This window comes from Sceloporus occidentalis, unplaced genomic scaffold (assembly GCF_023333645.1).
Source record: "Sceloporus occidentalis isolate IW3139 unplaced genomic scaffold, rSceOcc1.0.p SCAF_117, whole genome shotgun sequence".
NCBI lineage: Eukaryota > Metazoa > Chordata > Lepidosauria > Squamata > Phrynosomatidae > Sceloporus > Sceloporus occidentalis.
This window is the reverse complement of record NW_028317097.1, coordinates 876,396-903,360: the sequence shown is the minus strand read 5'-3', so window position 1 is coordinate 903,360 and position 26,965 is coordinate 876,396. Positions and strand designations below refer to the sequence as shown.

Sequence of the window (26,965 nt, the reverse complement as noted above, 5' to 3'; positions counted from 1 at the left end):
ACCCATGTGGTTATGTGAGTAAAGGTCAGGCTTTATTGAAATTGTTTGGTGAATAGCACTGCATACAAGTGAATCAAAACATGAATGTCTACATTTTTATTAATATAGGTATAATGCATATGAATAATGCCAGGGAGTAACAGATACAGGTTTCAGCTTTCTCATTACAGTGTTCTTTGGTCTTTCTAGCTGTTAAGCATGACATTTAGCCAGATGCAACACGCACGATGAATTATTTAATGTTTGACATTATATCAGAAAGTTAGGGGACAAATACTGCACATTTCACCATCCCTATACCAGAAGAATAAATTATGGGCTTCTTCTGACCTTAAATAAGTCTAACTGAGCCCTGTCCATTAATGAAATGCATCAATATAAAATATGAGAATATACAGCTGTAATATCTAGAGTAGGACATGTTATATGTCAAGACAAAGCAGATACACACAGCATCTAGGTCTCTATGTTTGCCCACAAAAATAAGTCATCTCCTGCATCTCATTTTTTTTCATTATCCTTGTTTCACTTCCCCCTTTCTATTTTATTTCACTGATGCTTGACTCAAACCTATGCTGAACATCGGAACCCATAAACAGTCGTCATGGGAAAGCTCAGTCTTCTAAAACTAGAAGGGTTTAAAATATATATACAAGTTTTTGACCAGCTGGGTTGGAAGAATCTTGGATCTGAGCTTCATCGCTGGCTGAGAACAGGTCTCTACAAAGACAAAAGAAATAAAATAAATCAGCATGTATCATTAATATAACTCATACTCTGTCCAAATCCTAAACCCAACCCAAATAAATAAAAACAAATAACCTGCCCTAACAATTGCCCATTATAGTTGCAAACAAATGTATTTGTCTTACACATTAACGCTTTTTCTCTCTCTGTACATTCTTACCGCAAAGATACGATCAACCTTTTTATTCTTTGCATTGGGATTGCGCTGTGTCAGTGAGCCACGGTAAAGAGCATTTCTTTCAAAAGCACCATCTGAAACAAGAAAGCCACTGTGTTAATACCAAGCCTAACCTCTGGTGGCCACATAGATTAATAAAATAAATAACATTTCTTTCTCGTCGGGGAACATGCAACATGGGGGCTAAAAAAGGTATGGACATTCAAGACCCACAACTATTAAAATCATTATGTACTACCTTCTTACATTCAAAGAGTTTGAAAACATTCTCAAAACGATTTGACTTGATAACATATGAGAATGTGAGGTCTATGGTGGAAGACGCGCCATGGTCTATTGGTGCCTCTTCCACATTTTAAAGTAGTGTTTATCTACGTTCACTCAACCATTGCACCTACACGGGGTCCTCTATATAAAACAGTGTACCACTTTTGTATTTGCATGAGATGAATTTAAAGGACCTCTTATTCCATTAGAAGTACCCCAAGGGACAGTTACAGTATACCACAGGTACAGAAACATAGATTGAAAGCCTCAATGAGAGGATTAAAGCATTGGATACAATGGACAGCTACACCATATTATAAATAATCTGAAACAACATATTTTTATCTGCAGTCTTAAGGTTTTCAGTTACAATTATATTATGTAGGAGGGTCCATCCAATGTTCCATAAGGCTTCCTAGAAACTAAACATTTTGAAAAGGACTTCCTACTTTGACAGTCTTCTTTAAAGACCAACTAACAGAAATCAGAATGTAAAGTGTTTGTCGCCAGAAGAAAAAGGTATGCCTAGGTGTCATGGGATGCCTTCAACATATTGTTCATGCAATTTACATAAAACTTGGCCTGCTGTAGTGTTTTCTAAATGTTTGAGCAAATTACCCTTGTTTGTACTTTGGCTGCTCTGACTTGCAAATTACTGCAACTCTATTTTTGGTCCCAAACAGTACATTTGTCACTTCATTACACTAAATAAATACACGTTGTGGTGTTTACAGATATACTATAAATCCACTGTATGGCAATGCCATGGGAATGGCCATCTTAACTTTTCTCAGGGGTTGCATGTTTATCCCTCTCTGTTATGCTTTCTCCTACCTATAGCTCAGTGCCATTGATTTTATCAGGGTGGGGGCGAGGAGAAGGAAGAAAGCTTCAGAATAGGAAAGTCATTAAGTAAACCTGGTTTTGCAACCTTCTGCAACCTTTCATTCTTTACTCTCAAACAAGATATCTCCTAAACAGGCAAAATGAAAACAAGCAATAAGTAGTTCTGATATATACCGTATTTGCTTGATTATAAGACGAGGTTTTTTTCAGAGCAAATGCTCTGAAAAATACCCCTCGTCTTCTAATCGGGGTCGTCTTCTAATCAGACCTCAAATAGAGGTCTGATTATGAGACTAAGATCCAGATCCCCCGCACCGCTGCAGGGGACCTGGATCCTCGTGTCCCCCCCCCCCACACACACACTTACCGGTGCTTCCTGCTGTATTGCCGGGGCAGCGGGTTGACGTCTACGCAATCCGCGTAGACAACGTCCGCTGCAGCCGGAAGGAGGTGTGGCTAGCAGCGGGGGTTGTCTGCACGGTGCGGGAAACTCTGATCTCTGACAGCCGGGGAAGGTATCCGCAACGGACGCAGACAAACCCCCGCTGCCAACTCCACCTCCTTCCGGCTGCAGTGGAAGGAGACGTCAACCCGCTGCCCCGGCAATACAGCAGGAAATTGGAAGCACCGGTAAGTGTGTGTGTGTGTGTGCGTGCGTGCGCGTGCGTGCGCTAAATGGGGGCATAGGGCATTTCTGGAATGCCTTATATCCCTATATGCCACTCTGGCACTTAGGGGGTTAAAAGGCATATTATGGGGCAGAGTGGCATATAGGAAGGTATAAGGCATTTCAGGAGGCAGAGTGGCGTTAAGGGGGCATTTAATAGAGCACTCTGCCTCCTGAAATGCCTTATACCTCCCTATATGCCACTCTGCCCCATAATATGCCTTTTAACCCCCTAAATGCCAGAGTGGCATATAGGGGTATAAGGCATTTCTGGAGGCAGAGTGCTCTATACAATGCCTTTTAACTCCCTTAATGCCACTCTGCCTCCTGGAATGCCTTATACCTCCCTATATGCCACTCTGCCCCATAATATGCATTTTAACCCCCTAAATGCCAGAATGGGATATAGGGGTATAAGGCATTTCTGGAGGCAGAGTGGCACATAGGGGGTCAAAAGGCATACCATGGGGCACAGTGGCATATAGAGTGTTAAAAGGCATATCATGAGCCACAGTGCCATATTGGTGTGGGAAGCCTGGGGGCAGATGTGCGTAACTGGGGGACAGGTTGGAAAATACAAGGAAATAAAAACAAAAAAAATAATTTTTCTCAATCATAGCTTTTATTTAAAAAAATAGTTTACATGAATTAACATTTACTGGTAAAACTTTTTTCCTTTAGGGTCGTCTTATATTCAGGCTTTTTCTTTTTTTTCCTAACTTAATATTCAGATTTTGGGGGGTCGTCTTATAATCAGGGTCGTCTTATAATCGAGCAAATACGGTATATAATATTAGCAATGCTAAAAGCTATGATGGCAACCCCCGTTAATCTGCAATAAATGGCAACAATAATGTTTTACAAATAAGGCATACGTCTTACTGGGAGTTTGTAAAAAAAAACTATTTGCCAGTATTACCAATTATTTAAACTGCGGAACAAGTAGAAATACATGTTTTTCCAATAGTAAATGGGTTAAATTAGTATTGCCCTGCTGTGCTCCTTTGTCTTTAACAGACATGCAACTGTAAGGAACGTAATAACTGTGGTAATCGCTATGAGATAAAACAGACATAGAAGGTTAATTGGAAACATGTAGGTCATTTCAATGGGTCTGTCTTCAAAAATATTGCAAAGGAAAGGCCTAGCTCTTAGAGTATCATTAATTGCATACATGTCACAGCTGAACATCAGCTAAGGTGCAGAACAGGTTGTAATTTATTAACATTGTTATTACATTATTATTATAATAATGTAATTATTACACAATATATAGCATTTATTACATGCCCAGATATTCTGCAGCACTGTACAATTTACAATTACAATACACTGTACACTGTACAATTTTAGTAACAGCTATACATTGTACTAATATGTTACCCCCCCAATGATCTAACGGCTAAGATAGAGCATGAAAACTAGAAAAAAGTCAGATATCACTTATTCAGATGTCTGAAGTTTCCCAAAGTTAAGTACAGGCAGGTGAAGCAGCCACTAACTAGCAACCTGTGGAAATGGTGTCAGATATTGTCCAAGATACCGGTATCCAACCCCCTCCTTCCACTACACCTTGTTCTATGCAGTCATCAAATGTGTTGATATACCAAGTGTGTATTAACAAAGTAACTTATAATATGTAATGTGTAATAAATTGCAACTTATTTTTAGAGGCTGATAAAATGTACCATGGTCCTGGTGGGGGTTAGTGGTTAGATGGTAGCTACATTTTGTTCTGTTTTTGAAGCGCTTTGTCATTTCCTAGCATGGCAGCTATTCATGTACAATTCTCTAATTTCTCTTACTTTCTTAAAAATCTGTATGCATTATGCACAGGACAAAATACTAACCTCAACACAGTACCCTTGCCTCATGATGAAATTCTCCCACACAAATACACGCATTCAGGCAAACATCAAATTAATGAATGCATTAATTTACATGACAATAGATTCAGCACTCAGCATATGTTCACCATCTTCTTATGAGACATTAAATCAAGAAAGGTGATCACATCTCATACTCACTTTGACTCATCAGCGTGGCAGGGCTAAACTGTGACTCCTACTCTCCTTTTGTACCAAGCTGAACTGGCTAAAAAACTCCCTATCCTACCTGCAATTGTACATGTAGGACCTCTGCCTAACTTGTAGAATGGGTCCCTCAGCTGTCTTGTGTCTATGAGCCACTTATACTACATCCTGGCCATCTCCTGCATCTAAATATAACTAAACTCATATATGTGTATAGTAATTCACAGAAAAACTGCTTACCTGGCACCTCAGTGTCAATGTTGAACTTTTTCCTCAGGGCTTCCTGCATGGACAGGATCTAATGAACACAAGTCACATAATATAAAACATATATGAATTGGCCTGATATAACATTATAACCCTATTAATTTTAAAAGTAAACAATACATGTGAAAAAAAAAACCTTTTTAGAGGCAGATAAACTCAAAAGGTCTGTAAGACAACTCATAAAAACCATAAAACAATTAATTTATAAATAATTAAGCTCACAGAAGGTGATCTACTCACAAATACTTATCCCTCCTTAAAATGTATTGCAATAAATCATTACATATGTAACACTATATACAGAAAAGGTTTAAATTATAATTATACTGAACCTCATACATGTAATGAACCTCTACAGAAAAGGTGTCCTCCTTTCTGTAGAGGACAGTATGTGTGCCACAGTGCCAAACCGTATAATCTAACACTGCACTGAGATCTCACACGGTCCAACGCCTTGTACAAAGAGGAGCAACTAGTATTAAACTGCCTTTCATTACTCAGTCCAATACCCCTGCCCCAGCAACTTCTCACGAGGTGAGAAAATATTTCTAACCTTGGCTTCGCTAGGAGTTGAAGTCAAGCTGTAGCCCTCAGGAGGTGACGGTATGAATGGTTCAGTACTACGGGAAATGGCATTAGCACAAACCTAGAAGAAAAAAATATATTAAGAAAATAGACACACACAAGACCTTCAACCTCACATACACTACCACAAATACACTGCTCTACTACACACTCAGCCACATATACCACTGTCAGCCACACAGATCACATTGTACCACAAACTGGCTACCACCAACCACCAAAATCAACATCAGACACAAATATGATGTTTTATATGTTTATAAAGCTTTGGTTTTATGCACAGGTGTAGTCAGGGGCGTGCTGGGCCGGGGGGCAGGGGGGCAATTGCCCCCCAGGCCGCCCTAAATCCGGGCCGGTGGGCCGGACGGACGACCGGCAGACGAGCATTCAATGCGGCTGCGGCCGCAAAGTTAAAAACTAAGCGGCCGCGAGCAGGATTGAATGCGGCCGTCATGCGTACCTGGCGGGGGGGGGAGGGGGCGGTCCGCCCCGGCTGCCGCGCATCTGAGGGGTGCCACCATGCCGGCACGCCTTCAGAAACGATGCGCACGGCAACTGTGGCTGTGCGCCGGGACTTGATGTCAAGTCCCGGCGCACAACACTGAAGCCACGCCCACCGTCTTCCGCGCTCTCTGCACCGGAATGACAGGAAGAAGAAGTAGAAGAAGAAGAAGAGGAGGAGGAGGAAAAGTGAGAGTGAAAGAAGAAAAGGTAGGAAAGAGTGGATTAGTAAGTGTGTGAGAGTGATGGGTGTTATGCTGAATGTAAGTGTGTGAGAGTGATGGGTGTTATGCTGAATGTAAGTGTGTGAGAGTGATGGGTGTTATGCTGAATGTTTGTGAATGAGGGTTTCAGAAAGCATGGATGTGTAAGTGTTGGGGGATAGCTTGGCATAGGGAGTCCGTAATCACATTCCTTTCATGCCCAGATTCCAGCATGTAGTGGCTGCCTAGGCATGATAAGAGTGTGATTGCTGTTATAAATTATTTTTTGGTCCAACTTCGGTGTGTTAACACTTTTATTGGACAGAATAATTCAATGACAGTATTAATATATATAGATATATATATATATAATTGCAAACAGCAATCACACTCCTATCATGCTAAGTCAGCCAGCACATGCTAGAACCTGGGCATGATAGGATTGTGATTGTTGTTATATATATATATATATATATGTTAATATTGTTGTTGATTTTTTTGTCTAATTTTGGTGTTACTTTTAATAAAGTATTTAAAAAAAAAATTCTTTTTTTTTCTTTCAGTTTTGGCCAAGTGAATGCTGAATTTTTAGTTTCAGTCCAGAATTTTCATTTCGTTGCATCCCTACTATATACTATGCCAGTCACTAAAGTGGTAAGCCTACACCACATCAATGTTTGGCTTAGTATATAGTGATAGGGGTTGTCAGTGTCTGGCTCAATGCATAGGCACACATTGACGGTGGTACCGCGTAATCCCCAAGCATATAATGATAACAAATATGCTGTACCCCTGTCAATGTTTGCCTAACCATAGAAACTATGCAGTTTTAAAGTGTGTGTGTGTGTGGGGGGGGTGCCACATACAGGGTCTGCCACAGGTGCCAAATACTGTAGGTACCCCCCTGCATCATGCGGCAGTCAGACCCAATGGCCATGCCTCAGCTCCTCTTCCCACGTCTTAAAAGTGGTTGGATGAAGAGCTGAGGCATGCGGTGCGTGCACGCCGGCCACTTTAATTTCATTAGGCGCTGGTGGAGTGACTGCCGCACGACGGCCGCTTTCAATGTCGCTCGCAGCCGCTTTGATGGTGCAATGGGCCAGTTGACTAGACTTGCCCCCCAGGCCTTAGGCTGCCAGCCCTCCCCTGGGTGTAGTGCATATTATACAATTGTATGCATACGTAAAACAAGATTGCATTGTATATGTCTAATTTCATTCCTAGTTTTGCCGAGGACACTTAATTGTCATGTGACACAAAAGCTTGCACGGATAGGTCTTTAAACCTTATGACCAAAGTATAAAATGTCAGATATGCAGAAATGTATATGCCTAATACATTAATAGATGTGGAACAGCACCATTATGGAGCAACAGGAATACTTTTTGTTGTTGTCAATGTTAGTTAAAGCAGAAAACACTATATAATGGGTTTGGTACTTAAATTCTTAATTTAAATTCTTAATATACAATATAAACCTGTTAGCCGTATAAAGTATCTATATTCTTACCCGCGGGCTTGATTTCTTTTTTGTTTTATCTGAAGGGGTTACAGTAAGTCCTGCAGCGCTCAAAGCTGCTATTCTAGATTCAATATCTGAAACCTAGAAACAACAAAAATATTCCTATTTTATTTTTCAATGTGACTTTTTCTGTGCCGTAAAATATATAAAAAAAACAAACAAATACAAAAATATTAGCCAATATACGCTTCAATAGCATCTAGTATTGTTGCTAAAGGAGATATATATATATATATATATATATATATATATATATTAAAGGACCTTTAAAAAATCATTACATATGCACATGGAGGGCAAATGCCAAAGATTGGACATGCATCTGCACTGAGAATGTAATCACTTCAAAAAAAATAAATAAATCCAGGACCAGTTTTTAGACTTACTCTCTTGAACTTACTCTCTTGAACTCCATTTTGATGCAAACTAGTAACTATACGATTTTGCTTTTTGTAACAATGCCAAGAAATATGATTAGACTAGGATCCTTTTATAGTGTTTAGTGTATTTGGTTGTTGCTTTGTACTGTGCCCCCCACCTCACTCTCCGTCTGTTGCACTTGTGCAATTGCCGACGCCACGCTGACCTCCAATTCTGAAAGCTCGGAGTCGGTGGTGCCGCTGTGACGGGCTCGCTCTTCCAGGTCTTGAAGCTTCTTCTCTAGTCCATATGCCTTCTCTGCTGCCACATACACCTGGAAAAGGAATTAAGATTTGTATATAATATCTCATTCCTCACCAGTTGTATAGTGGAGTCTCCTTAAAATAGCATTCTGACAAAACCATGTCTATAATTTTCATGATTACAAAGAATAACCTAAATTATATTGTTTGTGGCTGTTGGAAGATACATAATTTTGTATATATGCAAATAGAACCGTGTCTACACACAAGAAAATAAGCATTATGTTTTTTAAGAGCCAAGAAGGCATGTGTCCATCGATACATCCATAGAGATCAATAAAACAAGGAAAACTTGTTGGATTCTGGAGGTTTTTTCAGCCCTGTCTGCAAACCGTCATGGCTGGAACCTGGTATTATTTTAATGCTTTGGTAAGTTTTACTATTACAATGTTAAATATTTAAAATCAGAGCTGCTAAGCCGGTCTTAAATAAAACACATAGAAACACAGATACACATTTTACCATTGTCAATGATGGTCCTAGGGATGCATCAAAAACATAATACACATACTATGGGAACCTGAAGACGTATGAGCTGGAAGTGGAGAGTGAGAAGTGTCACCTGAAAAAAGGGCCCTAATATACAACTTTATACAGTTGGGAGCCTTTAAATCTGATGATGAAGAGAGACACGGAGTGGGCATTGGGCTTTCTGTTTGAAAGCTGTAAACCGAAGAGAGTAAAGGATTCTAAGGGAGACCTAGAAGGAATGGATGCAATGAATCGATCCAGAGATATAAACAGGTTTGAGCAGTGGAGTGGCAGGAGCCACCATGGGTAAACAAACATAATATAGTTTTATTGGTGAAACACCGAATGGTGACAAGTCAGATTTTGCTGGCCAGTTAAAGGGCTTGGCAAAAAGTAGAGGTTAGGTTCACGTACTGTTATTCCTTTCAATTTTATTGTCCACGGACGCTTAATAAATTTATATTTTTTTATACATGCATGGACTTCCTGGTGTGATACTGCTGTCGGCTGGCGCAACTATCGGTTTTTGTGTCGCAATTTGGAACCTGGACCGGGTCCTTTTGGCGTTGCAGCACCCAGCTATGCTTGGATTTATCATTTGAATTTATTTGGGATTGTAGCCTCTCCCTTTGTTTCCTTCTGGTTAGATACATAGTTTGAGATTTTAGTTGTGCTGTATTCAAAAAGAAATGGCATATGGGCACGCTATTCACATGGTTCTAGAGCAGATTTATTCCTCATCCTTACATTTTCCTCAAGGTTCTGGAATTCAGTCTGTGCTTCCCTGCTGCCTCTTGGCTTGGCACTAGGGATGATGCCCTGTTGGCGTTCGTCCCCCAACGATTCCTGTATGGCGTGCTCTGTGGCGTTAATGGTGCGCAGCATTTTGGCTGTGATGTCACAAAGAGCCTGAGCCGCTGTTCTCTGCAGATGGAAGAAATTACTATCCAATCAGGGCAGAGAACCACAAACCTCCAAGAGTGGGCAATTTTGTTGTGGGATTGCAATCTCTTGTTATTAATATATGATCAGGGACACATTATACCTGCTCTTAAAAATGGCAAATGACAAAATCAAAACAAATATATAAAATATTCTAAAAAAACTTCTAGATTTCCATATTATGCTTCCAGCTCTTCGGGTTTCCCATTTTACCATTGATACATGCACTTTTAAAATGTAAAAAAAAAAGGAAATCACTCTATCCCATCAACATAGTGGTTCTCATTGAGGTGTTTTGACGTAAGAGTGAGTGAAGTGCACTTTTGTTAGAAATTGTACACTATTAGGGCAACCTAAAAGCAACCAAACTTTAAACCAGCCTGTTTGCATGTACTCTAGTGTTGGAGGAACATGCATCATTTCCAAACCACCTACAGATCAGTACATTTCTATTAAGAAAAACATACACTAGGTATAACGAGCGAACAGAAACATGCCTGTCACCTACTATTATAAGAAACAATTAAGGAAAACCCACAAACACACAGATCACACACTCAACACTTCTTTTTCTTTGTAGAAAGAGCTAAAGGGATCCATTAGCATGAAACAAGGCTCTACAATTTCTGATACTGAAGAAGTGTCCTCTGCTGACGTTCTCTATTAAAGAGAAGAGAGCTGCGTATAGTTGGGGCAGAAAGGGCTGGAGTTGCATTAATTTTCCAGCTTTGGCACAGCTCCTTGAGAGCTCTCAAAACCAACCCTGCTCAAGAGGCACTTTGATCTGTTAGAAGTATCTTCTACGCTATGCCTAGAACAAAAGGCATCATCTCTTACGGTGGGAAGAGAGAGCTGCCATTAGCAGGTCCTTACAACACCAGGCTGAAGAGGAGGTGTTCCTGTTATTATTTGCTTTTCTTTTTACCAGTAGCCAAGGATCTTCTTGTTCTGGTGAACTTTTTGAGATTAGTATTAACTCATTAGTTGTTGATTTTAAATTTTCACCAGTAACAGTCCTTTGCTCACTGGAACGTTTAATATCCATAATGTGATTCTGTAGGATGAGCTTTAGAAAGAAAACAACGCTATGATTGCTGAATACTTCGATCCAGATGCTTCTCTTATCATACTGGGTTATATTACAGTATATCACATATTAACGTCACAGAGAAGGAGTGATCGTTTTAAGGGGTTAAGTTTAATCTGGCCTTGGTTCTGGTCCTTAGATGTAATGTAAGGATGTTTTACTCTACTAAAAGGGCAGGAGACCAGTCTTTCAGTAGAAGTGGTGGAGGTTAACACAATAACAGTGTGCACTGAATAGGCATATGGCTATTCTCACTATAAAACGGGCCAGTTAAGGTTTTGAGTCTTTACAGCTGGGAATAATAGGCATACTAGATGGGCTGAATCTTCAAACATAAATACATGTCTGTTATGGTGGGGTTTAAAGATTATTATTCTCAAAGTTATAGAATTTTCTGCCTTTCTACATATCAATTTGGGGTTCAGATAAAATCGGTTTAGAAATGTACCAGGCAGCTGGCATCTTTAAGTCAGCAGAATCAAGTATCTGCATATGTGGGAATAAACCCAGTTGTGCCAACTCCATCATTGTGGCACGGTACTGGTAAGGGAACCAGAGACACAAAATATGAATATTAGCAACCTTCACAAAGAATTACGTATAAATATGCATGCCTCCTAATCAGGCACTGTCCCGTTGTCCTGGGTAGGTGGCACACTGTCCTGCTTTTTGGAGCATTCGGGATCATGGGTCAGTTCACGAAATTGTCTGATTATCCCCGATTGGCCCAGGGAGCTGAAAAATCAACTGCGCTGCACATATGCTCTATTTAAACTCCAGTGTGGGGGAAAAGCTGATGCCACAAGGTTGGTCTTCCTGTAAGGCGGCCTGGTGGAAACACCTGGACCCTAACCACCTCTTTCCACATCCCTAAAACAGACATAACACTTTGAACACCTGAAATGTTGGAAAAGTAAGCGTATGGTACCTTTGCAGAGTGTGAGATTGCTTTTAATTGGTCAGTGGCAGATCAGGAGCGAGCAGAATTTGTGCCATCAATTGTGAGAAAGAAGACTTCCTGCATGTCGACAGCTGATCTATACATATATATATATATATATATATATATATAATGTGAATATATATTTTTTAGGAATATTTCTTCTTTTTCTACCCTTCCTGCACAGTTATATGTTTAGAAATCCAGGGTCAGAAAGGTAACTTTCAGGGGTGCTCCGTCCAAGGGCACAATAGGCCCCATGCTGGTCTGAATACTTCATGCAGGGCCAGATGGATTTATTTCAAACAGGGGGCAGGTGCTCAACAGAGTCAGGTAATAATATAGGACTGCTTGCATACAGTAATGAAGTGAAGCCAATCAAGGTAAGCAGGTTATATTTAGATGTATAGATCCATGGTGTGGAGTGGAGTTGATTGGGGTGCCAGAGGAGGCCAAGCTGGCGGTGGTGGTGCACTTAGCAGTACCAAAAGGAGCCTTCTCCTGATAGCATTTCACTAGCCTAATACTACTAGATTATTGCTTTGAAAATTCCTATATAATCACCATAATTATAAAAATGTGGAATTTATTATAAGGAAAACATAATCCATACCACCGTATTTACTTTATTTGCCAACCAGACAACAACATCAATATCACATCCCATTAAATCGGTACCCGGTGAGTCCTATGCTTTGACCCTTTGTCTCAGGGTTTTTGCTCCCTCCACAGTGTTTTAGGATGAAAAGGTAGATTCTTAAAGTTACATAGTCTGAAGCTGATCCCCTCCTACCCTTCTGGGATCATATACATGACTCCCATCTGGTGCTTGCTACTAGTATGTTACCGTTGGTATTCCTATTTCAGAGCAAGTTACTCAATCAAGTATCAATACAAGTCAAGGTGTCAATAAAGACAAGACAATAGGACAACTGCATAGAATGCTTCCCCGACATAAACTCTGGTGGTATTCTGTAAATTCACAGGAACTGAAATGCACCAGGGATTTGACTCTAGAACCCTGGTTTGTCACATTTGTTATTTCTTAATAAACATCACCCAAAACAGACAGTCCATGGTTTGTATTTATATTAAGGTTTAATGCCCTGTGTATCTTTTTTTTTGTTGTTCGCCTCAGAATGCAGCTAAAGTCTTTGTTTAGAATAAAGCAGCAAATAAGCATTTATAATTATATACATAGACAGTATCAGAAGAAATACATTCTTGGGTATAATGTACTTGACCATAATCGACAATCAACGCTTCAGTTCTCTTTTTAATTCCTTCCTTACCTTCTGAGACTGAACAGCGTTTATATCTTTGAAAGACCCCGTTGATGACTTTCGTTTCAAGCTTTTCTCCTCATCCGATGACCCTCCTTTATCACTGATGTTACTGGCAAGTTCTCCTAGCTTTCTTTTAAGGGTCTCCTCCTCCAGATCAGCATCTGTGTGTGTTCCAGGGCCTAAGGACTAAGGTTAGGCAGGGTCACAATGGTTCATTCATTTGTAGATTTTGTGCATGATTCAATAGGTTACAGTATGGTTACCTCATCTGAAGTCAGTGACATTCTCTCCTCAAGACGGTTTAACATGCGTTCAATGGCAGACATGCGTTTATTGAGTTCAGAAATCTGTGACAGAGGAGCAAATAAGTAGGATCCCATCACCAAAAGGCAGATTGGTAAAGTCATGCTTACAGATGCCAGATCCCAGTAAAGAGAGATAAAGCATATGTGAAATAAAATGTGCTCAGATTGCAAGCATTAGCTGGCACCAAAGGTATGACGATGCTGCCTAGATGAAAATCTAACCAGTTCTAACCACCACAAAAGAATGCACCATTACAATTACCAAAGGTTCTGCGATCACTGTGAAGGACTCCAACCATGTTAAGAGCAGACCCCAAACATGTGGAGTAAAGAAGCAGGTCTTATACAGCTGCACAGAATACCCATCACCAGCAAAAAATGTCCAATCAAGGCACCGTTATTTTTTTATAACTAAAAAAACAAATCTTGAAAATATCCCTTTATTAAACATGCTCATTCCCCTGCCTGGTATAAGACTATCATCTAGTCTCAAAACCAGCCAACTTCTACCAGCCCAGACACACACATGGGTTATAAGAATAGTAACTTATAATAATGCATCCCTTTAACTTCATGGCTTTAAATAAAGAATGTTTTTTGTTTTGACCAGCTAACACAGCATGAAACAGAATGTCATCTACTGGCCTACCCAGCTTTCCTGGTAGTGATTTAGACCAGACGAGAAAGCTCCTCTGACTCATGGTTGCGATAAGTTAAATATTAGATTTCCATGTTGGGAATTCCAAATTAAACCAAATAATCTGTATGGTTGAATAGTGAATAGTTTCCGTACAAAATTCAAACATTGTTTTTAAAAGTAATCAGAAATGATTGCATTTGTTTTTACTAAATTTACAAGTGTAACCCAAGTACGGGTAATGCTTTTGTTGCTTCAAAGTGTGATTGTGGACTATATTGTGGACTATATTACAGCTTCAAGGAGCTTAGTTGTGTATCTACACCAATTATATTCCATTTCTGTATGCCTCATGAAAGCAACAGAGAGTCATCTTCACAAAGTTCTATGTATAGTAAATCTGTGCTTAATTTACAGAGCGTGTTTAAGGAAACTGATATAACCTGTTTTTGTTTTTATTTGTATTCTTTTCTTAATATATTTTCTATGATGTAGTGATACATAACCAGTGTATAGTAAAAACAATTTGACTCTGTTAACCATTGTATCTTTTTTTGTGACACTGATGTGTGAGGCAAATCTCAATAAAAGCAATTCATTTCAAAGTTATAAAAACCCCTTTATTTTATTTATACATAATGAATATTGTATGCAGTGTGATTAAGGTCAGCTGCAACTCACTAATCAATTAACTTTTTAAATGTTTATATTTAATTTAAAAAACAAGATTAAAGCAATAATATACATACAGTCTACTGCAATAAAAAATATATTATCCACTATATAAATCACCTTTCCTTGGATGCTACTTCTCCATGTAGATGATGATGATGATACATTCTCCATATAGGTGCAAGGTGCTGTCTTACCACCAGGTGGCACTAAACATTATCATTTTCCAAGTTGTAGTATTCTACTGCCAACGTCTATGAACATTGCATGACTGCGTGCTTTAAAACACGTCAATACTGGATGTGACTGAGAGTTCACGTACATTTCAATGGTCCTCTACCATTGCATAACAAATAAAGCATTATATCACAAAAATGTCTTTATAGATTTAAATTATGTTTTTTGGAAAACTTTATTTTGCTTCCAGGCAAGAGAAACAAAAGGGCTACTTGGCACGTTTCCTGTCGTAGAGGGTCTTATTTAATAGTAATTAGTCATTAAGATGATGTTTCATCTCTAGCTCTGCTTCAAGAGGCACTGAATCCAAGAACAAGGCACACAAAATCTAATTAACAAAATATACAAAGACCTCAAGGTGCTTGAGAGAGAAGTGAGAAAACGAAAATCATTTACATCAAAAGTGAACCCTAGCAGCGTTTCCAATTAGCAAGTGTTGAATGAAAAGGGAGTCTAATGACTTCATCTAATCACACACCTTGACTGGTACACTCCAGACGTGCCATGACCATATCACAGACTGAGCTTGGAGGACAGGTCAAAAAGCACCGGAAAATTGCATGGTTAGAGAATCAGATCATGTTCATGTAACTAGGGTTAGATAAATATTAATAAATAAATAAATATGAATAAACTGTGTGTATTGGGAATTACTAGTGTATACATATCTACTGTGCCTATTAAGGTTCCATAAGCACTGCACTTACTTCATACATTACCTTTTATTGTAATCTTAAGTGTAAAGCACTAAGTATACCCTGTTTACACTATATAAATAAGAATGCATGTAAAAATATATATAATGGGTTCTTAGAACAAGCTTTCTGGAAGAAATCCCTGCACTTAGTATTCAAATCAACACGCGGATCCTTGATTGTTACAAATCACAAGCTCTCAGTGAAGTTATTACCTGAGGAGCGGAATGATGCACATTCTCCTGGGAGGATGCCCGGCTCCTGCGCCTTGGAGGAGCTTTAGGAACAGCACCTCTTTCATCCTCAGATGTGTCCATGTCCCCAGCATACTGTGACCCCTTAGGTGCACGGGAAGGACTGCCTTTAGGGAGATATCGGGTGCGAGTTAGTTGGGAATCTGGGTGTGGGTAATTAGGTGAGGATTCGGTTAGAGAAGGAAGGTCTGAAGGTTGAGATAAGGCAGGAAGGAGAAGAAAACGAGGGGTTATTTGACCAAGTTAAAATTGAATCCTGTCATTTCAAAGGACTCGGCAACCAATGAAAAAAGCAACACACACTTCTGAAAGAAAAAGTAAATAGCAGGATAATTTATGGAAATAAAGAAAACAAGATCATATCTCACACTTCTCATATCTCAGTCAACCAAGAACTAGAACACAAGTCTGCTACGTGTTTTAAGATGAAGGTTCTGCTGGTGTTTGGCAGCTGGTGTGTTTAAATGAACGATGACACAATCTATAAAATTCTGCGCTATTATGGTTAATGTAAAATGTCCATATGTGTCAGATTGACTATCATGTATCTTCCAAGACCTAAGTGCTAGTATAAATCCCTTAATATCGCCATGTGTTAATGTTCCCATACAGAACAGATCAATTTAAAATGTAACTACAAAAGGGGGGCTAAGCTTCCCAACACAACTTGCAGGAAACCTGCGCCACCCAATTCACCATTAGTTTTCCTCCAGTTACACAACTCCCTGGAATTGTGTTTTAATGGGAGTGCAGTGAGTTTTTGGAACAAGATGGATATTTTACAGAGTAACTAACATATCTGAGACAGTTCAGCTCTTTTGTAATTCAATCCAAAGATGCAGGCAGAAGCTGTTACCGGTTTGTCATTAAGCCCCATCATCCTGCCAAGGTGTTGTGATTAATAAATGTTGCGTGTTATGGTTACACTGCAACGTATGGTCTTGTAGTTACTACTGTGCCTACATGTGTCTTGCACTTGACCCTGCTGACACTATGTACTCCATAGAAATAATGTGGTGTGAGAATGATGTAGCTTCAGAGCATTAACGTGCAAAAAACATCAATTTTGGACATCTAGCTTTAATCTCTTATACTTACTAGACCTTTTGATGTTTTCAAGGCTACGACGACGAGAGTTGACGGTTACACGGACTTCAGTGCTGAACTCTTGATCCGGAGGGGCGACATTCTGTCCTTGCTCCTGGAGCAGATGGTGAAACATGGATGCCAGCTCAGCCTCGGCAATGAGTGATTCTTTCTGGGCAGGATCTCTCCCAGAACTGGTGTGTTCAGAGAATGACTACAGGAAAGGGTAATACAAAAGTTCTCTAAAACATTTCCACTTGGGCTAAGAAACACTGTGATGCCACACAATGTTTCGCTATAAAACCAATGCACACGGTGTCACTGCTGAATTGTTTCTTCTGTTATGTCTTCCCTTCCTGATTATAGAATGAGATTCCACCAACTAATATTACTTTCAATATGTTTCAGGTCATACCCTTCAAAACACCACAGGAGTTACATGTCAAGTAATCTTCATAAATCATAAAGGTGGAAGAAGCTGAAATAGGGGAAGAAGAAATCAGAGACAGAACTACACCCCACATATACCTGGAAAACATCTTGCTCTAGAGTTGGAGAAAGCTGTATGGACTGCCTGCGAGACTGAGCCGAGTACTCAGAATCCATCTCAAAGTCAAATGGATGAACAGAGAGCAGGCGCTTGGTCCTACGCATCTTTAGGAGACAAGGAAAGCAACTGAAAGGTGGAAAAAGGCATCCCACAGACCCCTGCCGCAAGCGTCATGCATCATTAAAGGTTCCTTTACACCAAAAATTACACAAGGTCATACTGTCTGCATATAATCCGGGGTCATGTTCTCTTTATTATCAACTATTGGTTTTCATTAATGTGCAGGAAACTGTGTTTGGTCACTAAGCGGCTTTTGCAAACTTGCAGTAAACAATTAGTGTGGCTCTGATGATAAAGTGTGCACACCTTTTAATACTGAAAAAAGTATATATTTTATATCCTCCCTTGCTAAATATATAACCTGTCTTTCTAGGACACGGCTGTTTAAAGGGGTTATCTATTAATGGCAAAAGTGAGGTGGGCTCATTAGCTGAACAGCGAATGAAGGACTGTGGTTTCCAAACCTCAAGGCACATTGACAGGTGAGATTTAGTATTTACCACGTTCTATTCCAATAAGCACAGTGATGAAACCTGGACCATCAAGGTGCTTTGAGGACAACTGGTCTAAATCACTGAATTTGGAATTAAGACACCACCAGCTTTGCTACCCCCCTCTCACAGTCATGCCATCTCGCTCTTATTAACAATTGTAAAGGACTTCATTATTCATTATTGATAGACAAGTTCCTGTGGTACATAATAATAATAAGACACCCCTTTACTGCTATATGGACTGAAGCCAATCACTGCAGGGAAGGAGTAGAGCTGAGTTTGTACCATGCTATAACGTTGGGCCTCTGAATTGTCCACAGTGTCCTCATCATCATCAGGAAACATCCCAGACCTGGCCTGCCGCAGATATTCTCCTAGTGAAAAAGGAAAGTAACATTTGACCATCATTCCTACTGTTCATAAAAGATATACTGCTGTTTTACACGTGCTGTCCACCTAACTCTCGGCATCAAAATCCCTTATACATTGATCTCATAAATAAGGCTGCTTTGCGTCATAGCCCACTGTATAGCTTGGCTTTGTCAAATGGTATGTGCAGGCCGGGGCAAAAGGACTTTCGCCTAATGAGGTTGCAGCTGATTTGAAAGATGTGGGGAAGTAATCAAGGCCGTAGGAAGTTTGGTGGTCTTAAATGAAAGCGTGATCAAACAATGGTAACAATGGGAACAAACTGATTACAGAAAGAAAACAGACATGAGGAGAATGGGAAGACGTGTCTGGAAATATTTGTACAGGTGCCAACCAACGAGGAGGGGGTGAAGAAGTGAACAATTGGGTTTGGGCAAGGTGGCGTTGTATAACATTGGGATTGGTAAAGTGGAGGGCGCAGCTGGGTTAGGTACAAGTGGGTATTGCAGTTGGTTTGATAAAGGTTGGTTAACTGTAAAACAGGAGCTTGAAGCACATTATTTTAATTTGGTGTTAGATCACCCACACCTATAGCTCCATGGTATTCTTCCTTCTAACTCAAGTCCCCCTGTATGGCTTTTAATGCACAAAAGCACGGGCAGTTATTTAAGTCTTTGTTAGCCAGGGTTTTCACTCCCCATCCCGTTTGAGGATATTTAGAGCCATGTCTCCAAGCACAGTTACTCACTTTCACCCCCTTTTTGTCTTTTGTAACGAGCAAGAGAAGGAGATCTCCGCAGGGGCAGCTCTGGGATGTCCCCGGGTACGCCCGCACACATAAGTTGTGCATCACCTATGCTAAGATCCAAATCACCTCTCTCTGTAGGACACACCTGGCTCATTTATCATTCCCATACTATATGAATGTTTAACTTGCAAAAAAAGAAAACTTACTGTTGATGTCAGGCATACTGTACACTCTATCCGGGAGACCTGGAGAGAAAAATACAGTACTATTAGTAAGTTAGTTAGTTCTCGCTCATACTTGACCACAGTCCTGGACTTCAGTCTTAGATTTGCTCCTATTCTGTTCTCCTCAATCCAGATATTGTCTTCTGTTTATACTTCTGATCTCAGACCACCAGAAAGCAATCGTCCAAAGCATTCCAGATAGCTAATTATTGGTTTTATCCAGCTACATTTGTTGTTATTATTCATTAATTTATTATTCATTCGCATCAAACAAAAAGAAAGGAGTGCTCTGCACAAAAGAGTTTGCATAGTGCTTTCATTATGATCTGTCCTGCACTGGGTTCTGATGATCACATATTATAGAAAAATAAAGACACATGTTAGACATGGCTGTGCACCAGTTGCTGCTTTCTAAATCTATTACACAAGATTGTGTTGACACATCCTAAACACCCAAAGTCATTATTATTCTAGCAGCAACCGGGAATCTGAATATGTATGTCTGATGCTTTCCCCTTTCCGTAATGTTTTTTTTTTGCAGGTTCTTACAAAACTTTAGACTCGGGTTTGCTTATATAGTAACTAAACCAAAGCATGTCGTAGGTTGATAATATTTTGTAAAACTTAAGTAAAAGTTTCTGGTTTACACATTATTTACTGTATGCTAATGAACACTGTACCCACCTGTTAGTCCTCCCCTGGAATCAGGCTGCATCCTTGTGTACAGGTGGCGCATGACCTTGGCACTGCCAAAGCGTTTGAAACGAGAACGGACGTGTTCATAATACCACTCTAAGGAGCCGATCTTCACCGTCCTGTTAAAAAAAGATAGCATTGTGTGTCATGCTAAACATGGCAGAAAGGGCAGGAGCAATATGATGCATGCCAACAAAGGCATAAGATATTCAAAAATCAGAATTACTTCTGCATCATAGATATAAAAATACTACTTTTCACTTCCACTTATTATAACAGCGCTACAGAATCTGGTGGTGCCATTTAAATACAATGTAGTGTAATGTTGGTGATGCTCTATCTGTTCACATTCACATTCATTCTGAAACTGTTTTACCACGTGAAGTTTGTGACTGTACCTACAAATTCCATTACCGTCTAGAGCAGCTATATTTTCTTTCCATTGTGTCAATATCTACATTGTGTTCAGAAAGCAAACTTATCATGTTACAGTCACTTAAGGATTGTACAACATTTTCTAAAGAACTGAGTGAAAAGATAGCATTCCATAAATCTTATCGTCCTTTCATCTGTTTGCATATTTTGATCAGTAACAGGAAAAACTGGATAGGCTGGTTATGGAATTATATCCAATTGCACATTGTATAGGGCAATTGTTTAACATGGGTTAAAGTGAAGTAGGGGTTTAGGTTAGGTAGGCTAATTATAATAAGTAATAATAATATATTATAATAAATAATAATAATAATAAGGCTTGCACAAGGAAATAGGGAAAGATAGGCCTGCCTATAGAGCAATATCCTGTCCTTTGCATGGTTTAATTTAAGTCATCGGTCTTTTAGGGGAAAAACATCGAAACTATCAGATTTCCGGAATTACGGCGTGTTTAAACTACTCATGTCATTTGATTGTAGTAGCCCTGGTTTGAGCCTATGTATCTGGTGCAATACCGGCTCCAACCAACAGGTGTCACTGCTCACACAGGTAATTTTACCTGTAACAGCTGTATCTATCAGAACACAGAGGACATCCCTGGCCAGTATATCATCTGCTTGAATATCTACCGTATACCTTGCCTTCTCTGTTGACTCTAAAAGAGTTTGACTGAGATGATGGGCCAGTACCTTTAGTGAAAGTGGGAGGTTTATGCCAGACAGAAACTAGTTTACCAGAAAGGAAAAATGGGGTGGGCTACTTAAATTAATTATAAGAAACATACAATAATTTTTTTTTAAAAAAGTGACGCACGGAGAGAGAATGGACAATTTCTGTTTGTTTTTGCCCCATGTTTTTTTTTTATCTGGCATTAGAAAGCCAGCTTAATGGTTTGATTACCAAAGTACAGCATGAAATTAAAAGATCCATTTAAAAACATAACGTTTTAAGACCCTCTGACCCACTAGGTGGGCATGTGTATGTGTATTGCAGGGTAAAGTGCCTACACAACTCAACATCTACTATGTGGGCAGTGGCTGGCAGCTTATCCATTAATGGATAATCTGCCAGTGCAAAGGCTTTCGCAGTAGTAGTAGCAGTAGATTAAGACATATCCATACTAGCATTAGTGTTGTATTTTGCTTGTTATTACAAATACTGGTGTAAATAGTCATGGTTCTCATTTTCTACAGTCTCTTCTTATATTCCCCCTTTGTTATTTTCTGAGACAATTGATTATAACTTCATGTTCTCCAAAATTCTGTGATTATCCACCTTTTTATGTTATTTCTTCCCTTTGGAATATGGGAGCTTCTGAAAGTCTCTGTAAAAAGTTCAACGAGCATAAAAAAAAGAGAGAAGTTCTGCCTGCTTAGACTATGTACTCACAAATGACATAACGCTGGGTAGGCCTAATCAACACATAATTAAGATTAAGAATTCAGTTCCCCGCAGTCCTTCCAACAAAGATTTGAAGTTTCCCACTTAGTTACATGGGTAAGACAGTTCCCCACTCTTAAAGCAGTTAAAACATACAGTATTCCTCTACAATAGGCACAGTGATTGATAATAAGAAACTCAAGCTATGTTCAATTGACTGTCCCTTGTCTTTTATCGCAATGATGTTTAAATATGGTACACCCTAATACGTAAGGAGAAATTTTAGGCAAGGAGCAAGGAGCACTAAATATAGGAAAAAACCGCATTAGATCCATTGGAATGTTTTTCTTCAATGTTCCACGTGTATCATTTTGCTTCAAATATCTCTAAAACATGTATCATTGTCTTGAAATTGTGTTGTAATTTTCCAAGACAATGGTAACGGACGTACTCTGTCTTCTTAATGTACCCAAATTCCACCAACCCCATGTACCATAGTTCTACTGTGCCCTAACTTAGCTAATGACTTGGCAAAGCTGTCCCACTCGTCATGCTTCAAGGCACTTGGAAATAACTAAGATTAATCAGTGTGATTCATATCACAAAGAAATGTAATAGGTTTAGAAAGGTCTTCTTGGGCAATGCATTAAGTATATAACTGGAACATGGCATACTAAATTAGTATGTGTATAATCTGTATGTGTACTGTATATACCTCTGAATGTATCTAGACAGCAAGAAAACAAATTCATGTTCATGATGAACACCAGTGCTATTTTCTTCAATTATTATTACGTTTCATATGAAAAGAAGTAAACTAGATGGTAAATTAGTTATGTGCACTAGCATACCTAAGGGAGGGCAGGCTACTTAAAGGGCAGAGGTTGCACAACCAAACAACTTAAGGGGTAGCGGTGGCACAGGCATGCTGCCTGTTTCAGGAAGAGAGGTGGCACAGATAGGTTGTTTCAGAGGCAGAGGCCTACCACGTCAATATCTGGCTCAGTATATAGTGATAGAAGTTATGCCATATTAGCTCAGTGAATGTTATTTTTTTTTAATGTATTTAACTTATGAACTTAAGTTCATGTATTTTTTTCAGATTTCTTGTGTTTTTCCAGTTGACATACAGTTTACAAATTTGTGTTTTGTTATACCTCTTTTACTTTACAGAAACCAACTCTCTTCACATACAGTATGTAAGGTGTACCTGCCTGGGCTAAATATTTGAGGCAGTGGTGTACTTGGGGGGAGGGTATCCCGTGCCCCCGTTACGACTCACCAGGGGGGGGGCACAGCCCAGTCCCGCGACTCTAGGGGGCCCAGGCGAAGACTTGTCCTCCCCGACTGGATGATCTTTAGTATTCTCTCACACTGACTGATCCACAGCGGGCGGGAAATTACATCATGCATGCTGAATCAGTCTGCACACAGCACAGATGAAGACAGACTCACCACGCTACTGCAGTTAAGTGGTGTAAGCAGGGGCACAGGCAGGCTGTTTGGGGGCACTGACAAGTTGCTTGGGGGCAAAGATGGCACAGGCAGGCTATTTGGTGGAACTAACATGCATTTTGGTGGCAAAGATGACACAGACAAGCTGTTTGGAAACAAATACGGCACAGACAAACTTTTTGGGGGCAAGGAGGGCACAGGTAGGCTATTCCATTGGTCTAAAGCTACTAGTTTTGACATTTTAGTCTGTGCCTCTGCTGTGGGAGCAGCACAAGATTCCCCCAAAATAACAAACAATGGCTTGAAAAGAAAACTTATGTTGCCTCACTAATTGATCTAAAATATAACAGAATCCTTGCTTGACCACAGAGGTTAAAGGGCAAGACAAAGCAGTGATGACGATCACTGGGAAATGCGTTATGGTTTATACTTTATACATGCTATAATTGGGATCCATGTTAGTTGTTTAACCTCTGTGGTTAAGTTTAGATGACATCAGATTTTAGAGCAGCTGAGTGAGGGAAAATTAGTTTTCTATTCAAGACGTTGTTTGTTAGTTTAGGGGAATCTTGTGCTGCCCCCACAGCAATAGCGCAGACTAATATTTCATTCTAGCAGCTTGAGGTCCACAGAACTCCTGAGATTTTTACTTTTATTTAATGTAAGAAAGCCCTACTTAATTTAAGGAAGACTTACTTTATTGAGAGGGTGGTGGATAACTGTTTGGGATATCTAGAACATTCATGAATAAAATGGAATCACAAATTTAACACTGGTATCTTCTATCTCTTATTACAGTGTCATGTGAAAGGAAGTCATTAAGGCAAGAAAAGTGTTTCTTATGTTAGCAAGGGTTTCACAGAAATCACATAACCAAGTAATTGCAGTAACTGTCACACAAACATCTAATAACTTAACAACTATCACACATCTCCACAACCACAACAACAATGTTGGGTATCAGTTACTGTCACAAACCTTGTGACCCTGCAGGTGTCACACACCCAGCCCAGCTCCTTCTTGTTGTAGCGGCTGCAGTTCTTGCAGACATAGAACTGGCAGTCCAGGCACTGGCGTTTGCTGTTGATCAGGAACTGGAAAGGGTGCAAGCAGTGCACGCAATGGGTGCTGTTCAGATGGCTCTGGTTACACAGTAGCTCTCTTTTCGTGCTTTCCTTTTCCACCTTACATTTCAGTTCCCTGCAAATAAGAAAAGGCAGGATCAAATGAGAACTATGTTGCTGATGAAGAACTAATGAAAAAATAAATGTCAGGACCAGCCCTAGAACAAACAGAAACAACATAATATAATGTTTTAGGGGCATAATTGGGAACTAGGACAAGCATGATCTATCTGTAATTGCTTAATTTGCTTTAAGCAAGTGCCTCCCTTGTGGAGAATCTGAACTTGCTGCTCATTCTCTATGTTTTACAGCAGTCCAAATTAATTTCAGGATTAAGCAAGACATTTGCCACACACTAACATACCCAGACACATATACACACTAACATACCCAGACACATATACACACTAACATACCCAGACACATATACACACTAACATACCCAGACACATATACACACTAACATACCCAGACACATATACACACTAACATACCCAGACACATATACACACTAACATACCCAGGCACACACACTAACATACTCAGAAACACTAACATACTCAGACACACACAACTCACTTACCATGGAGAAGTTTCATCCTATCCTTAATGCAGCTCACACACAGTGCTGACCACACACAGTGCTGCTAGAGCAAAGTCACGCAACATGACCCTTTCTGAAAGAACATGCCTTGGAGTGGATGCCCCTGTCAAAGTGTCACCTGGGTGCCATGGACCCAACAAGACCCATGTAAGGGCTGGCTCTGGGCAGTAATGATGAGATCCATTCTAACAATGGGACAGACCTACCTGCCCCTCCCTAAATGATCAGGGATTGTGACCTTAGGGCAATCCATTCTAAAAAGTAGGATGTGATAGTAAAGTAAGACGAGCAATGGCAGTGGACCCATACTTTTTGGAACAGCCCACTAAAGTAGTTGCATTACTGTAGGATAGGGAAAATTAATTATGCAGGACAGTTATGTTTTCTTTGGTAACATCCTCCAAGTTCTGCTTGCAAACCATAAAGAAATGAATCTTGGAGAGGTTATTTACTTACTGCAAAAGGTGACAACACCAGCACTGGCTGAGCGATTGCCTGCACAATGACATCCAGTACTTTTGCCTCCTTTTGCACACTTACAGCATTTTGCTCCTCCATAGCAGAGACGTTTGTTCCTCAGACAGAAGGCATTATGGAGCTGGTGCTTCTTCCTTAACAGCCCCTTGATGATTCATTGAGCTCTGCCTGCGCATACCGGCAGCTGTTTGCTTTTGGGGTTTGGGTAAGGTGGGGCAAACCTGATGTTTGGTTAGTAGGATGTGAGTGAGGCTAGTAAAAGTACTCACTTCCAAAATCCAACAGGATCATTGCCTTGACAAATGTTTTATGTTATTACAAAAAGGATCAATAAAACTCATCTGAACACTTTAGAATGAATGAATTTGCTAATTATAGTAATGTGTTAATTAATAATTAAATTAGCAAACTGTTAAGTAGAGCATAGCATTTAATTGCATGAATTGGTCATTGATTTTCTGTGTAAATAACATAACAAAAAGCTAATTTACTATATTTCTCCTGGTAACCTTATGATTCCGGGGGGGGGGGGAAGTATATTTATTCACTTATTCACTAAGAAAACACTTATAGATGAGTTTAGGTGAGATAATGCATTTTCAAAAAACACACCAACTTAAATATGAAGGTCCAGTCTGTTCCACTGCAAGATTTAACTACACATTATCCAGTCTGACCTCTTGCAGGGGAAACTCATAAGGATTGGTGTTTCATAATGCATTGTAATATAATATGTCTCACTCATTTGCAAAAACAGTGCAGTGAATAAACAAATAAGCTCAGTCAGGACTGTATGACTGCGGCGCATGCACATCTGGTGTAAAGAACCCAAACGGCAGCATATCTTTCTTGTGGCCACGGAACTCTATTAGGCAGACTATGGTGCCAAAGGGAAAGAGTACAGCCTCTGTATAACGCTAACTATTCCAATACCATCAAAAAGGCATCATCAACCTAATAGTCACTGGGCATTCCACCCATTAAACACCATCCCTTCGCCATATCTAATACAGTGTGAACACACACCACCCGACCATTCTCCTCGCTATAGGTACCTATAGGTGTGCTATACAAGTGATCGTTCCATAGAATGCGCTTCATTGATGCCACTGTTTCTTGTCCACTTACTCCAGTCTATCCTCCTCCTTTTTGCGCAAGTTGATGTCTCTCTGGACCACCTCCCATACATGCTTGGCCTCATCATCGCTCAGTTTGGACAAGTCTAGCTTCCTTCCCAT

At 39.8% G+C, this 26,965-nt stretch overlaps 1 protein-coding gene across 1 annotated transcript; it reads right to left on the bottom strand.

The window, feature by feature from the left end:
- Window positions 1-696: 696 nt before the first annotated feature.
- On the bottom strand, window positions 697-26,965 carry LOC149282392 (melanophilin-like). The gene is made up of 15 exons (XM_089498248.1): window positions 26,856-26,965; window positions 24,501-24,722; window positions 20,241-20,371; window positions 19,539-19,577; window positions 18,501-18,589; window positions 17,640-17,765; window positions 17,124-17,325; window positions 15,987-16,132; window positions 13,232-13,411; window positions 8,355-8,510; window positions 7,805-7,897; window positions 5,559-5,651; window positions 4,979-5,036; window positions 908-999; window positions 697-720 (listed from the first exon to the last, which is right to left on the bottom strand). Exons 1-15 carry the CDS (start codon window positions 26,963-26,965, stop codon window positions 697-699), a joined length of 1,761 nt encoding a protein of 586 aa, XP_089354374.1.

Bases quoted from the DNA above. Each gene is read 5' to 3' on its own strand.
- LOC149282392 (XM_089498248.1), bottom strand. From the start codon at position 26,965: ATGGGAAGGAAGCTAGACTTGTCCAAACTGAGCGATGATGAGGCCAAG. The intron at 24,723-26,855 runs GTAAGTGGACAA...TCTTATTTGCAG, and splicing joins AAGGAGGAGGATAGACTGGA to GGAACTGAAATGTAAGGTGG. The intron at 13,412-15,986 runs GTAATAACTTCA...GCCTAACCTTAG, and splicing joins TGCATCATTCCGCTCCTCAG to TCCTTAGGCCCTGGAACACA.